This window comes from Aythya fuligula, chromosome 1 (assembly GCF_009819795.1).
Source record: "Aythya fuligula isolate bAytFul2 chromosome 1, bAytFul2.pri, whole genome shotgun sequence".
Taxonomy (NCBI): Eukaryota; Metazoa; Chordata; class Aves; order Anseriformes; family Anatidae; genus Aythya; species Aythya fuligula.
Window position 1 is genome coordinate 22344411 of NC_045559.1, and position 16723 is coordinate 22361133.

Genomic DNA, 16723 nt, shown 5'->3' on the forward strand with positions numbered 1-16723 from the left:
TTTTTATGTTTAATGGAATTTTCATATACATTACGTTTGTTAAAGATCTTACTTGCATTGATTTCAGATTTGCGAATTCTGTTAGGAAATGCGTGCATCTTTAGGAACTAAAATATCTTTACTTTTAGACACCACTTAACACAACACTTTACTCTAAAAGCCAATGTTGTACCAGTTCAATTGGAGATAGGGAAAAAGATATATCGTTGGTACTGTCTGCATGTAAATGTGCATCTGCAAAGAGGTCCTTCTATGGAAGTCTGAAAAAAAAACTGCCTATTAATGTAACTGTGAGAAGTTGTCCTTAGAAGCACTCTTGCAAAATGATGGTCAGGATCTGCTTTCAGGCACACAGCTGTCAATTTGGAAATTGAAAGGAACACAGCTATTTCACTGATGTGAGAAATGACTCCATAGTATATATTTCCTGATGTATTATCTCAATGTATTATTGAAAAGAAGGGAGATATTGCCCCTATAACATTCCTCAACACAAGAGGAAATCCTGATGGTCTTTTCAGTCTTGTGCTCTCCCTGGAACCAGGTTCATCATCATATAAATTTTGAAGCGTTTTCCATCTTTTCTTAAAGAGTAGATGTGTCCTTGCCTCATTTTGTGAGAATCTTGGGCAGTTTTCTGTATAATCGTTCTTATGCTTTGCAAAGTGGTTCACAGTGAGAGTCCACCCTTTGGAAATACATTTGTCACATTTCTCAGCTAATGGTGCTTTAAGTAAGAACACAGTTTGTTTATGATCTCTAGGGAGAAAGTAATGGAATAACTTTGTATATGAAAATACATTTAAAAATATTCAGCTTAATGGTGACTGCATACCAGTTTATAATATATGTACTTTTCTCCTTAAGGCAAAGTTATCTCCAGCTTAAAGTGATAGTATTGGCTAGTGCTTAAAATCATGCTTGACAACAAAGTCAGTGTCTGCCAAGACAATGAGCAGGTTTTATTTCATAATTGTTTTTTTATGACAATTAAGTTTAATAAATATTATGTTATTTCTAGTGCCTACTTTTAAGGTTAAAACTATCTATCAATCAATCTATCAAAGAAACAAAAACATAAAGCAGCCACTGAATCATAGAATCACAGAATGGTTTGGTTTGGAAGGAACCTTAAGATCATCAAGTTCCAACCCCATGCCCCCACAGGGACACCTCCCACTAGACCAGGTTGCTCAAAGCCCCATCCAGCCTGCCCTTAAACATTTCCAGGGATGGGGCATCCACAGCTTCTCCAGGCAACCTGTGCCTGTGCCTCACCACCTTCTGAGTATAGAATTTCCTCCTGTTGTCTAATCTAAATCTACTTTCTTTTAATTTGAAGCCATTATTCCTTGTCCTATCATTGAAATCCCTGGTAAAGACTCTCTCCAGCTTTCTTGTAGGCCCCCCTTAGGTACTAGAAGACTGTCTGGAGCCTCCTGCGTCTCCCTGGAGCCCTCTCTTCTCCAGGCTGAACAATATCCCTCAGCCAGTCTTCGTAGGAGTTGTGCTCCTTGATCATTTTTGTGGCCCTTTTCTGGAAGGGCTTTAATAGGTCCGTGTCCTTCTTGGACCTTGGGGCCCCAGAGCTGAATGCAGTACTCTTTGTGGGGTCTCCTGAGAGCAGAACATAGGGGGAGAATCACCTCCCTTGACCTGCTGGCCATGCTTCTTTTGATGCAGTCCAGGATATGGTTGGCTTTCTGGGCTTCAGGCTCAGTTTGCTGACTCACATTGAGCTTCTCTTCAACCAGCATCCCCAGGTCCTTCTCCGCGAGGCTGCTCTCAATGCAGATGGTATTTGTGCTTGGGATTGCTGCAATCCAGCTGCAGGACCTTGCACTTAGCCGTGTTGAACTTCGTGAGGTTTGCACAGGCCCACCTTTCAAGCCATACTTGACACTAATTAAAGGCAACCAAAGTCAAGGGTCTTTCTGATGTATGTATAAAAAAGGAAGAATGTTATTATTTCTGTTTTTTGGCTAGTATTTTTAAGATAATTATTTTATTTGCCTTCATATGTTAAACCAATATAACAATGATTTTTATGTTGTTTCTTTCCTTCCCCAGATGTACATCCAGACAACAACACTTACTGTCTCCATGAGCTTAAGTGCTTCTGTGTCTCTGGGCATGCTCTACATGCCCAAGGTTTATATTATCATTTTTCATCCAGAGCAGAATGTTCAAAAACGGAAGAGGAGCTTCAAGGCGGTAGTGACAGCTGCCACAATGCAAAGCAAACTGACCCAAAAAGGAAATGACAGACCAAATGGAGAGGTCAAAACTGAACTATGCGAAAGTCTTGAAACCAACAGTAAGTCATCTGTAGACTTTCCCATGGTCAAGAGTGGCAGCACTTCCTAATAGATGTACGTTTACAGGAATGCATTTTATTTTAATAATTAACTTTATTCTTTTCGTTGTTTCGTATGCATGAATCCAGAGAATTAACGTACTGCTGAATGCAGGAATGCCTAGAGTTGTTTCTAACAAATTGGTTTTCATAGGTAATAAGAGGCTAGGTAAGGCTAGGTAAAAAAAGAAATTAAAAAAATCACAAGCAAATATTGAAAAGCCACATCTTTAAAAAAAATAAATAACAATCTGTTTTAAATAAAGCTAATTTGCTGTGTTGTCCATTGATTTGTCAGCTTTTACAGTATGTCCTGTCAATTCATAAGGTGTATTATTGGTCATCACTATATATTCAAAACTCAAAGGCTCATTGAAAAAATACAGGAAAGTTAACATGGTTTTTATTTTGCAGTTAGATATAGGAGTGAAAATAATCCTTTTTACCTTTCCACCCTAAGTTAATATTTATTGTTCATTTATCACAACTCATGATCGCTAACACTTCCCAGAATAACACTTCCCATCAAAGCATTTCATAGAATCACAGAATGGTTTGTGTTGGAAAGGACCCATTGCCATGGACAGGGACATCTTCCACTAGACCAGGTTGCTCAAAGCCCCATCCAGCCTGGCCTTGAACACTTCCAGGGATGAGGCATCCACAACTTCTCTGAGCAACCTGTGCCTGTGCCTCACCACCATAATAGTAAATAATTTCTTCCTGTTTTCTAAACTAAATCTACCTTCATTGAATTTAAAGCCATAATTCCTTGTCCTATCACTACACTTCCTCGAGCTTTCCTGTAGGCCCCTTAGGTACTAGAAGACTGCTGCTATAAGGTCTACCTGGAGCCTTCTCTTCTCCAGGCTGAACAATCCCAACTCCCTCAGCCTGTCTTCATAGGAGAGGTGCTCCATCCTCTTGACAATTTTTGTGGCCCTCCTCTGGATTCATTCTAATACTTCATCTGTTGTGATCCTACTCATCTTGGTACAAATATATGGTAATTCCTATACAACTTAATCATTACATGTTCTGATTTGCCATGGGTTATTAATGGGAAGAAGTTCTTTCCTGTCTAAGGAAAGCTATTGAATTTGCCACATCTCTAAAATTACACTAGTTTGGAACAGAACAGAGGTAACAGAGGTTATAGCTTCAATTGCGTTACATGACATACAGACTTATGGTCTGGACTTAATAATAAATACTTACAAGCAAATATTAATAGAACCAATAACTTTACCCCCCAGAGCTTAGTAGTAGTGGAAAATCAGTTATCCATTGAAGAGCTAAAGGACACATGGGGTAGATAGAAGCTGTTACAGTTAAAGACTAATTTTTCAGTCATTTTACTTTTTCATTACTTTCTGATGATGTGGATGGACAGGAGATTGAATAGTACTATTTTACTTGAGCACATTTGGACAAGAAAGTGCCAAGTTTGAAGAAAGATGTCATTTCATAAAAATGCAGACCCCCGCTGAATTCAACCAGAGCTTGCCAGGTTGAAGACTATATAAAAAAATATTCCATAGGTTTACCATTCTCTAGTTGCTTATGCATGGAGGATACTCAGTGCAATTGTCTTGCTGAGCTCATGGGCCTTCAAAATGTTTATGTCCACCAGACTGAGATATGTGTTTATACAGCTTCACATTATCGTATATAACAAAAGGCAAAAGGAGAAAGGCAATGAATCTCCTTGTGAGTCACAAAACATCACGGAAATGTGAAGAACTCATTAATCTGTCAAATCTTTAGAAGTCTCCCAAAGAAAATTCAGAAGGGAAAAAGGAGTGTATTTTGCTGAGTTTTCAAAATGACAACTTCTGAGGAAAAGTCAAAGGAGGGATTACACACTAGGGTGAGAAATAGAATAGGAAATATAGTCTTGGGTGTCTGATGCTTATCTACTGTGTCTAATTAAGAAATGCTGTGTTTGGTATTCTTTAAACTATGACTATGCATAATTCATAGAAACAGCTGCTGTTGGAAGCAAGTTTGTTTCTCCAGTAGTGTGAGGTACACAGGGTAACGCGTATTTACTGGGCTCTGAACATGATTTTAACAGTAGCACATCAATATAATTTTGAGAGCTCACTAGGAGTATATTCTGACTAGGCTTTGATCCAGGCATCATAATGCTCCAAACACAAAAATTCAGACCCAAGTCATTTGCATTGTCCCTGTATAATTGAGCTTTTGGCCTCAAGATGGGTTTCTCTCTTCTCAATGTGTTCTGTAGCATTTGGATTTGATCAGCTTCCCTCTTTTCTGCCAAAACAGTTATTATCAAAACTTTTGCAAGTTCCTGTGAATTCTCACTGCACAACTCAAAATAACTCATTTTCACTAGTTCAACAGTAACAACTTCTTAACATTGCAAAATGTCTTTTATTGTCTCCATTTGAGGAAGATCTTTTCACGGACAGCATATGAAGCTGATTATGAAAAAGCAAGATATTCTAAGTATTCCAGAAGTGCATAGTGATTCCTTCCCTTGCCTAAGCACACATGCTGGTAGAGATAATAATGCTCATAACTAGGTGAGAAATAAGATGAGACAGTCAGTTAATTCCTTTGGCTTCCCATCCAGAGACAGCTCTGCTTTCTCTCATTCATCCTCTTTCATGTAAATAACCTCCATTCCATGTTGTCCCCCACATGAATACAGTCACCTTTTTTTGTAGAAATATATTCATATTTAGTGGAAAACAAATTGTATTGGGAAACAGAATGAAGAAAAAATATCCAAATGCAATTACAGAAGACATAACAAAGACAACTTTAAATTCATATAGGTCAGCTCCCAGTAATCATTCTAAAATGCTTTAGATCCTCTTTTATTTTATTCTTTTTCTCTTTGTCTCATGCCAACAGCAGTATAGTAACTGGAGCTAGAAAAGAGTGTTCATTCCCAGAAATATTTTGAGCCAAGTTTGTTACTTTTTCTGGCCATCTGAGCTTGCCATAATGTGGTTCATGTTATTACTATGAAATGCTAACAGTCTTAAAGAGCAGGACACCAGCTGCTGAAGCTTTCAGATTCCCACACAGGAACTGTAGGCTTATTACAGTGAACTGTAAAGACACTTGCAATACTTAACAAGTGAAAAAAGTGTTTGGAGATATTAAATTTAACAGATTTTGAACTAGTAGCTACAATAGCTTCCTCTGTTATATTTTTTTTACAGTGATAGTACTCAGAACTCAGTAGGATAATTTTTGTTTCTTGATCAATCCCAAATTAGTTCTGTCAAAAAATGTTCAAGTTTCGGACATACAATCAAGTTATGGCAAATTAATAAGTTAATCTAAATCAACTGAGGTGAGGTGTGTGTTTGTGTTTTGTGAGCTTCTTGCAAATGTCCTTCCATAATTCAGCTTACTGAGTTGTGATAAATCCTATTATATTGTATCACTGTAGGCTGAGAACATACACATGAAAAGTTATCATGAATTCAGCTGATATGGGATAATATGTTAAACTAGCTTAACCTTTTTCTTAAACCATTTTTCTAGATTAACCATTTATCTAAGCCTATTTTCAGAGAGAGGGAAAAAAACAAGCCCTCCTCCTGCCATCATTTTTTTTTTTTTTTTTTTAACAAATGTGCAGAGTTTGCAGATGTCCATTTATTTGTTATTTCTTAGCTGGGAATAAAATCCTTTTATGCTCTCAGGAACTTGGTGCCATTTCAGCAGTCCTATATTTTTCTCAGAAGGAACTTAAAGAGCCAAAGAGAAGAAATAGAATCTTCTCAGAAATCCAGCTGTGGGAGCATGGAAGCAGTTCAGATGGAAGCAGTACATCCCATCTGAAAGATCTGAAAGATGTAAATGAGCCTATATTTGTTTCAAGTGTCCCGATACACACAAATAAAGCTATTTCATGTTGGTGCTGTACTACTGCTATCGATCAGAAGACTTATGTGAAAGAATTGCTCAGTGTTCCAAAAGAGGTCCATTTATGAAATAGCTCTTCCAGACACAAAGTTCTTCTGGACACAATCCCAGAAAAAAAAATTCTCTGGTACACTGGAACTACCTGTGCAAGTGGGAGTAAGAAATATTCAATTTTGCAGCTTCCTTTCAATTATTCATTCCTATATATAAATTTTTAAGAAAAAAAAAAAAAATGTAGTGACAGATGAACTACAATGGTCTGGTTCTGTTTTGTCTTACAAAATGAATGCAATATTAGAATCAAATTTATCTGAAATACAAAGAAAATATGAAGCAAGTAGTAAGCATAATTATTTCAACTGCAAAATAGTATTTTGCAGCAATTTTAGTGAAAAGAAGTGCAGGAGAGGGAAACTGTCATTTCTTGGTTTCTGTACTTTGCTCTTCCCAAATCATAAGATTGTCAGGATGGATTTAGAAGACAGAATGAAGAACCTATCTAAAAAAATATATAGATAAATAAAATAAATAAATAAATAAAGAAGAAGAAAAGGGAAAGAAGACATGGGATTAAGATTTAAGAATTCTTAAGAAGAATTAAGATCAAAAAAGACTAAGTCCCCAGTAGTCTTGTTTGCCTTGTACCCAACTAGTTTGCAGTCAGAGAGCCCCCTGTGAGACCTGATATCATCACTTCCCTCTTCCCAACACTGTATTAATTACAGACTTGGGTCACATTTTTTATGCCAAAGGATTAGAAGCTGACACAAATTTCCATGTCAAATTCGCAGTTGATAACTATTTAAAATTGTAAAGCTGTTTAACTTTCTCAATTTATTGCCTCATTTTGAATGAGGCATTTCAGCTTTAACCAAAGGTGAATCTGGTCAGATGACAATCAGCATTAGGGTACTGTGATAGCATTCCAGTTTTAAAACACAGCTCAAGCTCTTGTAAGCATTTCTGCTGGCTCATGTATACAGAGATGTTCTGTGTCTGAAGACTTTCCAGAGAACACGTGCCATCGGCATTAGTTACCCTGTGTCAGTTGCTTGAAGAGATGTTTCTCACAATAAGCTTTGTTGCTTTCAAGGAACATATAGCCCCCTTCTAGATGGACAGCACAACCAGCTGCAAAGTTGTCTTCAACCAGTAGAAGAGAGGGAAAAAATATATATTTAAAATAAATAATAATAATAATAATAATAATAATAATAATAATAATAATAAAGTCAATGCAGAATCAGCTACTACTAGTACCAGAAAAATAGTACATTGAAAATACTTGTTACAGCTATGCTAAAATCAATAGCAAAATACAGATAGCTACTAAAAACACTGGTGGTACATACAGAAGATATAACCAAAATATTGTAGAAAAAGTTTCTATTGTCTTTGCCAGGAACTTTCTTTTCCACTTCTCATTGTTTTTCTTCTCTTTTGACCTTTGCTTCTCCAAGTCATAAACAAAAGTTACCACCAAGAGCACAGAACTTAATATCCAACTTACCCACTGCTTATGTTTGACTGAACTTTCTTACATTATTCTACAAGCAATTGGAAATATAGTGGAATACTCTCTGAGTTCAAATACTAAATGTGTTTCTTTACCTCTTGCTTCTCAAAAAACTGAACTTTGCTTTTTGTTGTTGTTGTGTGTTTGTTTGTTTACAGCCTCCTCTACCAAGACTACTTATGTCAGTTACAGCAATCAGGCAAACTAAGCAGGGATGAAATTCAGTGGAAGAACTCCAGGATGGGATCTGACAAAGACTTTACCATCACCAGAATTCAGTCTTGGAATTATCAGTAGTCTACATTCAAATCAATAGTCAGTCTCCTAAAAGACAAGGATTAAACGAGAGGCAAAAGGCAAAAAGTGACAGGGGAAGGAAAAGTCCAGTTTTATAACATAGAGACAGTGTCAAACCTCTGAACTGTTCATTCACAAAAGGGAGTAAATCACAAAAGGAAAACAAATGTTAGCTTGTGAAAAAAAAAAAAAAAAAAAAAAAGTGCTGTTGAATAAATCATGTCTGATGTTATATTTGTAAGTACTTTTTTGTGATTGTGACAATTTCCTTTCCTGTCCTACATTGTTCAACTCGTAAAAGAAGATGAGTTTGTTTCTTGTGATGGCTGACTGATTTAAGTCCTGGGTTATGCTAAAATAAATGCAATGATCAATGCATGCTAATTTTTATACAAAATAATTTATTTCTAATAATAAAGGAATGTTTTGCAAATGTTGAGACTTGTTTTGTTGCAGTTTTAAGGAAAAAAGTCCTTACACTGTTGTCTATTGTTTGTTTAGAATGTGCCGTAAAGGTGGGTGTACAAATAAAATAATAATCATGGCATCAGAAGAATGAAGTGTAAACTCTAAGCATGTGTGTGTGTGTATGTGTGCACATGTGCGTGTATATACGTGCATGCCTGCATGTGTGTGTGTGTGTGTATGCCCTGCAGTGTGTGAATTTATTTGTTAACTTTTTGTGACTATATTTTCTAGTGGAAGGATTTTTCCCCCTTCTCACCCTTAAAGTGAGGGTATGAAGTTTTATATGTTTGTAAAGTGAAGGAGTCCTGATGTTTATTATTTTGTATGATTGTATTACATTTTTGAACCTCAACTAATAATTCTGATCCTTTTCATTTCTGGAACTTACAGTTTGTTAGACTGTATGACAGCTAGACTGGATTAAGCTGAAAGTCTATTCAGCCTGGTATCCTGTTTCTGACAGGGGAATGTAGCAGATGCTTATCTCAATAAAGGTGACATTGAAATAACAGGAGAGAAATCAATGGAAAATTTGGAAAGCAGTAACCCAGTGTGCTGTTGCCTTACTAACACTTAAAAATCAAAGAAACAGATGTCTAAAAAAATGTCACATCTTCTATCATATTGTGTTGAAATATTCTGTGTGCATTAGACTTTATCCAAAGAGAGAGAGAAACTCATATAGGTGTCTATCATGTTATTAAAGCCTTCCAAAGAAATTTAAAAGAGATTTAAAAAATTTCAACTATTACTGTTCCTGTGATGTTCTTTACAACTTTTTCACTCCACACAGTACTTATCAGTACTCATCAGGACAATGGGTCTTCATAATCAGTTGGCTCTTTCTCATGAGTTAGCCCAGATGGCTTCTTACGCTTTTTTCCGTCATAGGAGCTGTGGTTTTGAAACATATAGTAAAACAGCAGTCCAGAAGCTGAATTACATAGTTTAATGAACGAACATTGAAGTATCTGAAACTGATATTCTTTCTGTTACAGTGTCAACATTTAAATGTCAGTGCAGCCAGCAAACTGCATCTCAATGAATTTCTCTTTTCAAAATACTTTGACAAAGCGTAGTTACTTTTTCCCAGCATTCAAATTAAATTATTGACTGGAGAAAGCCTTGGCATAGTGTGTTATAGTGTGGTACAGTGTGCTTGGTATGTGTGGTATAGTGCATGAAAAATTCTTTTTCCTTGCCTTTCCATGAGCACATCAGTCTCAAACCTGTGAACTAACATATGCTTGGTTTTAAGCATATGAGTAAAAAAGCGAATGTACTGAAAATTATTTATATGTTTTAAATTAAACAAACCTAAAAAAAATAAAAATAATCAAAACCCTATTTGTTCTGTTTGGTTAGCTAATATTGAACCAAACTGAAATGTTTTGTGTAAATGAGTTGACTAGATCAATGCTTTAACCAGATTCCCATGTCTAGGAGGAATTTCCTAAAACAGAGAAAGAATATATATATATATATATATTATCTGAAAACTAGTGTTATGGCACAGTTCCTTCTAAAAGAAAACTTTGAAAAGTTTATTTTTCAATCCACAACAAAACAAGTTTCAAATAGTTTGTAACATCCGTACATTATAATATATTCATAACAGTATGCATCTGAGTAAAAATATTCACAAGAAATGCATTTAAAACACATTTCATATTAGCACGAACACATTAAGAATAAACATAAACACATTTTTACATAAACATAAAAAGTAGTACGTTATATGAGTATCTTTCAGTTTCAGAGACATCTAAAGAAAACATTCTGAACAGATTTACCAAGACCAATACACATGTTTGTTGATTGAACTGTAGAGTAAAAGTGGACTGTTATAAACATTATTTTGTGCATTTCCTGCCTTTCTGCTTAAACATAGACTATATGAAACCTTATCAGTCTCATTAGTATTAATGTAACTTATCAGAGAAATGGGCCCACGTTCATCACATAATGAGCTGGGCATATGCAAAATATAATGGAACAAAGTGACCTCAGAGAAAAAAGAATAGATAGAAAGAAAGAAACAGAAAATTGTATTGTAGTTGAAGAAAAATATTTATAATTTTGCAACATGGGTATAAAAAAGGATGAACTTTGGAAAAATTGCTTCCACTGTTCTTTATTTTTTATATTATGAGGTCCATTTTTATGAGAAGATTGGGGGAATTCAGTCAGCAATGGGACAAGAAATCCCTACAGTCTTTTGTTATTGTGCCTTTGAATACTCATGCAGCTGCTTCATTTTTCTTCTCTCTCTATGAAATAGCCATCACTTATTCTTTTTCTACAGAAAGCTCACTGCTTTTTAACAAACTCCGTTTCCTGGTCTACCCCTTTATTTATTTTATCACATTGGAACTCATGAAGCTACAGTTAAACCATTATAAATATTTCCATTATGAATGGCATTAACACACACATTTTACAGGTTAAAATTTGTCATGCTTGTCTCAGTGTATATGCAAAAATTGTAAGCATATATGTAGAGACAGATATGTTTCTCTTTTCAAGTTTTAAGTAAGCTAAAATGAAAAACTTGCAAGCAAAATGAAATCCTGAGGCAGATGTAATCAGAAGGTGGTAGAAATTTGAAAACTGAGATCTGACCAGTGATCATGTTACAGTACATTCTAGCTACAGACAAAATAATTCAAAAATTTTCATTTATGTAGTATAGGAAAGAACCATGCAAAATATAAATTTCCTATATACACTTTTACATACCTTTTCATTGTCTTCCCCTCAAACTACGTTTTTAGGGCCTATCGACCTAATGTAAAAGAAAATAAATGTCATGAAGAACTTACCTTTAATTTAACAGATCTGTGATGAGACATCAAATTATTTATCATTTAAAGTAAATGTTTCTTTTTTAAGCTGTTAGTGTTGAATAAACAGCTGTCAGGTAAAGCTACGTTACTACGTATCGATTTTAAATTTTGTTTTAATTGGCTTTTATAATCATTTATATTTCTTATTCATACCAGTAACTCCAGCATGCAAATCACCTGTGTTTATAAAAATATCTCTGGAACTTAGATTTTATGAATTAAATGGTGTTATGGGACTGCTAAGCTAGATCCTGTTGGCCTAACATTTACAGTCTCAAGCCACTCTTAAATCATCTAATCTTCACTGTTATATGAACACTGTTATATGAAAATGTACAACAGCTAGAGCTTCAGAGGATCATTTGTAATCCCTCTAGAACAATTGCTTGTTGTGATGAAAAGAACCTAAGAGCCAAATCATTCAAAATGTCAAAATTTAGACAATGATAGATTACTACCATTGGGACGGACTGAAGTTAAACACCTTGGTACCTAAAAGTTTCCAGATCTTAGAACTTTTTATTTACAAACTAGGAATGGGCAAAGAATTCTTGAACTGATTTACAATCCTAGTTCTGCAAATTCTTAATGTCTGCCTTTACAAATATGAGTTCTTCGCTATAGAAAAAAAAAATAAAATACATACAGGTCATGTCCTGGGTTGGTGCCTTTAGCTTGCAGAAAGGTGTAATTGTGAGACCTATGCTAATGGCAATTCCAACAGTGAAGGAATTCCAACATATTAAAGCTTGTGCACACTATTCTCTTTGGCAAGGATTTACCCTCTCGCACTTGACCATATACAGACCCAAAACATATCTCATGCTAAAGAATTAATCCAAAGCCAACTGAAGTTCACAGTAATCTTTCAGAAAACTTAGTCATAATCACACAGAGGGTCTAGATGATTCTACTTATTTCCAGTCCAGGCTGTAACCTGAAAACACCCAATAACTTAGAAATCAGATGGGCAATACACAACTGGGCAATGCATTGCAATCTAACTTTTATCCGGGAGAAACTGCAACTGTTATAAATGAGGTGCTAGTGGCAAGACCAAAAGTTGTATGCCAAAAGCACAGTGGCTGAGGTATTATAGTAGGCTAGACTTTGGGGGTATTGCTTATACAGGTTAGTGAGACAGTGTCTGAAAACCTGATTATCCAAGGTTCACTAAGCAGTTTTGGCTCCAGCATTTTCAGTCCACTCATTTTTCGCAGTAATGAATTAATGGTAGCTGAGATCTTGAAGTTTAATAACTAAACTTTTTAATAGGCACAGTAATATTTTTTAATCCAGAAATTTTATATATATGTATATATATATATAAACATATTTTATAATCTCATGGTTGAGTTCTGATCATGGAAAAGCAGACTACTATTTTAAAATTACTATTACTGGTCACTTATGTATGAGTGTGCTGAAGCAACATAATCAAGACACACAAATCTATTTTAATGAGATCAAGAATAAGTCCTTAATGGTGTTTTGTGACTGCAGGATAGATCCAATGAGATCTGAATGACTATGTATCAGGTCAATAAACCAGAAATTAAACAGAATTTATAGGCAATACTTTAACTGTTCTGTAGAGAGAATAATGGGTCACTTTGTCAAAAATCCCCCCTTTCAAGAAATGCCTAAATAGCAATTTCCACAGCAGGGTTTTTAACTAATAGTACTAGCTCTCTTCCAATGAATAGATAATTTTCATTACAAAAAAGGGAAAAAAAAAAAAAAAAAAAAAAAAAAAAACATTCCTAGCAGCTCCAGTTTTTAGTGTGTTGTATCGGAATACTATTTCATTATTTATACCTCTACTGGAAGGGAGAAAAAGAGAGAACGGCAGATAAAACGTCTCTTTGCAGCCTCCTTTTGTCATGTTTTAGCTTTAAAAATGCACATGAATGATCCTGCATATTTCAACATTACATCAGCTATTAAATTAAATGATAGTTTATCATTATATTTTCAAATAGGTTGTATGCCATGAGGTATAATTAAGGAATTACATATAGGTCTATATATTCTGGTTAAATTTTAAAGAGTCAAATTCAATGACAGAAGATGCAAGTATTACTTTTCCTGGTTTCAGTGATGTCTAATCCAATGCACCTTGGGCCCTATTGGTGTTTTAATTTAATATTTTACATGCATGTTTCATTTGCTGTGGATGATTACCTCCTACAAACTAATTATGAAATGGTCTTTTTATCAGAGAGAAGTAATTTCTTTGTGACTTTCTCCTGAAATTTCAGTAGCTAATAGGAGAGCAAAGTATATGTGTCACTAATCTTTATTATTTTTCCTGGAGGAAGAAATGGTTGTGATTAATGGGATACAGCAAATGCAAGAAGGAATAGATCTTATCTGTGGACTGCATCCTATAGTTCTGAATATATGTAAGTCATGTTGTCTCCTTTTTATTTCTTACTTGGCTTAAATTTACAATTCAGATCGTGGGAACTGCAAAACACATTTGGTGGAAATAATCTGTTGAGTCTATGCAATGAAAATAAATTGGCTGGTGTGAAAGACATATTTATCTGGCAATATTTTGGTTTTGATAATTTAAAGTAGATGGGACATCTTAATAATGATTCCATTAAATTTATTGCCAGGAAATGATTTACAGATTAGTAGTGCGTTATACTTGTTTCAGCAGTAGTCTTTTGAAGATTTTCAAAGTCTGTCTATAAAAGGTCACTGAAAAATTCTTTGTATGTTTCATGAATGTTAATAACTGCACATTTTTCCATCATACTGAAACACTGAACAAATGGGGAGCAATAGTTTTTCTTGTTTGGCATTATAGTATGACAGCAGGTGGTTAGCTCCCAGGGACTTACAATTTTCAATGGTATGGCAGCAGGGAAGAGAAAAGAAAGAAGCAGTGTCCCCCAGAGCTAAAACAATGTTAGAAGTACTGTAAGATGCACAATATCCTGAATGGCAAATGAAACTTTTGTCTATATTACACAAATATAATGTCTCTCAGTGAAAGTAGAGCAATATGACATGCAGATAAATATGAACATGAGGGAAAAAAAAAAAAAAAAGTAAGAGCAGTGACAGAACGATAGTACTTAAAACTTTAGGAGTTTTCACAGCAGGATACGATGTTGGAAATTTCCACTGTCAAAGAACTACGTCAGCTCTAAAGAGTCCATGCCGACCTCTGTCAAGGGCATATACCATCTCCAGACTCTGTGTTAATCTTACATACGCCAGAGAACTGCAGCAGGCAAACACGACAAAATAATTGATGGGAGCCATCAGAGCTAATGTTGGATGAGGTAGCAAATAAGAACATAGTCTCATTTTTCTTTGAAATCCAAGAAAGTATTATGATGGTGTCCAAGGAATACGCGCAATTTCTGCAAAGACCTGCAAATAAGAGTATTTTAACTATTTATTTATAAGGTGTAGGCTGAAATAAAGGTTGCAACATGTACTTTGGTACTTCTACTGGTTGTCATCTACTTGGAATTCTGTAAGGCCTTTGACATGGTCCCACACTACATCCTCATGTCTAAATAGGGAAGATATGGATTTGAATCATGGAACATCTGGTGGATAAGGAATTGTCTTGATGACTGTACCCACAGTGTACTGGTCAATGGTTCTATGTCCAGGTGGAGGTCAGTGATGAGTGGTGTCCCTCACGGGTCTGTCTTGGGACTGATGCTTTTCAATATCTTCATCAGTGACATAGACAGTGGGATTGAGTGCATCCTCAGCATGTCTGCAGATGACACCAAGCTGAGTGGTGCGGTTATTACCAAAGAAGATGCCACTCAAAGGGATCTGGACAGGCTGGGGAAGTGGGACATGCTATTTTTACCAAAAGTAACTATATTACCAGCTCATCACTATAATAAATATGTTCAGCAGAAGATGTCTGATAACTCTGATTATTATCTATTAGAAGATTTTTTCTTTTTCTTTATTGGTCACAAGTAGAAAAAAGAAACATGCACCTAGAGACCCATACAATGGGAAATACAAACCCATACAATGGAAAAAGCATTACAAATTGAGTGTCCTGTTCCACAGCCACATCTAATATTTACAAAACTCCAAGAGCAACAACTTCATCTTGATCACCTAGAAAGCAAAACCTAATTTGTATTGCCAGTATGAGCTCCCGTTTCATGCAGATAAGCCTTTGATAAGCCAAAATTTAGTACTGCTGTGTAGAATGTTTCTACGAGATTGATACTGTAAAAAAAAAAAAAAAGCTATACACAATGCTAGTATCAAAGACTTTTTTGCATCCTGTTTACCTGATATAGCATGTACTTATTTTCTGGAAGGTTATTCTACTTTCTATGTTAGCTGAAATGCCTTTACTGTCTTATTGGCTGATGATATTAAATAAGAATGACCTTTCAGAAAGTAAACTATTTCTATTTCATGTACAAATTTTAATCTTTCTAGTCCTGCTACAGTGTTGATGCATTTCCCAGTAAATATGTTTTGATGTATAGCTGATCACCTTCTTTCTACAATATTGTTTTTGGTTGTTCTTCTATGGTCTCTCTAGAGTATTGTATTTAAGTATTGAGTTTGGTATCATGGAGAGAAATGGAGAAAATCTGTGGTAACAACAGTAAAATATATGGGGTAACAGCATGAAAAGTACTTCAGGGAAGTAAAACACCTTGAGGCAGCATTTATGGTTGGAGAGAGAAACAATTGATTTCTTCTCAGAAACCAGAGTCAAATTTAGAGAGTTTCCACAGGTTGCTGCTGGTGGAAGTCTGTCTCAGTGGCTTACTGTTTTTTTTAGAAAATCTCAAGGACTGTATTAGTCTTGAATGATGCCCGTATTCTTTATATATATATATATATATGTATATATATATATATATATATATATATATGTATATATATATATATATATATAATATTAATAAAAAAATTAAAAGGTTAGAGCAAGAGAAAGTTCATATTGGAGATGAATACTATATATTAAGCCACCAAACTTTTGTAGACTTGTCTGTTACAAGAATACAAAATGTTCACTGGAGATAAATCTGTCCATATATCTACTACCTCTTTGCATATCTCACATATTGCAGGCTGTAACCAATAAAACTTAATACTGTCTGCCTACTATATTTAATTCAGATATGCAATTCTTACTGCACATGTAATTTAGAGATGTTACAGCTGCAAATATAGCTGTATACATATATATTGCCCCTGCTACCCCCCATTTTTTATCACTGGTGACAGTCATTTCTAAAAACAATGTACTGTTTCTTTCTTCATTTCTATAGTTCATACACTTACCTGAAAATGCAGAAAAGTTGCAATCAT

The 16723-nt window shown here is 35.0% G+C and overlaps 1 protein-coding gene across 5 annotated transcripts in view; it reads left to right on the top strand.

The window, feature by feature from the left end:
* The window catches only part of GRM8 (glutamate metabotropic receptor 8), a 345739-nt gene extending 337222 nt beyond the window's left edge, over positions 1 to 8517 (top strand). For 4 of the 5 annotated variants that reach the window (XM_032192752.1, XM_032192743.1, XM_032192761.1 and 1 more), the window contains 2 exons: positions 2071 to 2317; positions 7943 to 8517. In XM_032192752.1, the coding sequence (XP_032048643.1) occupies positions 2071 to 2317; positions 7943 to 7992 (297 nt within the window). In that variant the 3' untranslated portion in view covers positions 7993 to 8517. Of the gene's footprint in view, positions 1 to 2070; positions 2373 to 7942 lie in introns of all 5 variants that reach the window. The other variant, XM_032192777.1, reaches the window with a different exon arrangement.
* Positions 8518 to 16723: the final 8206 nt, after the last annotated feature.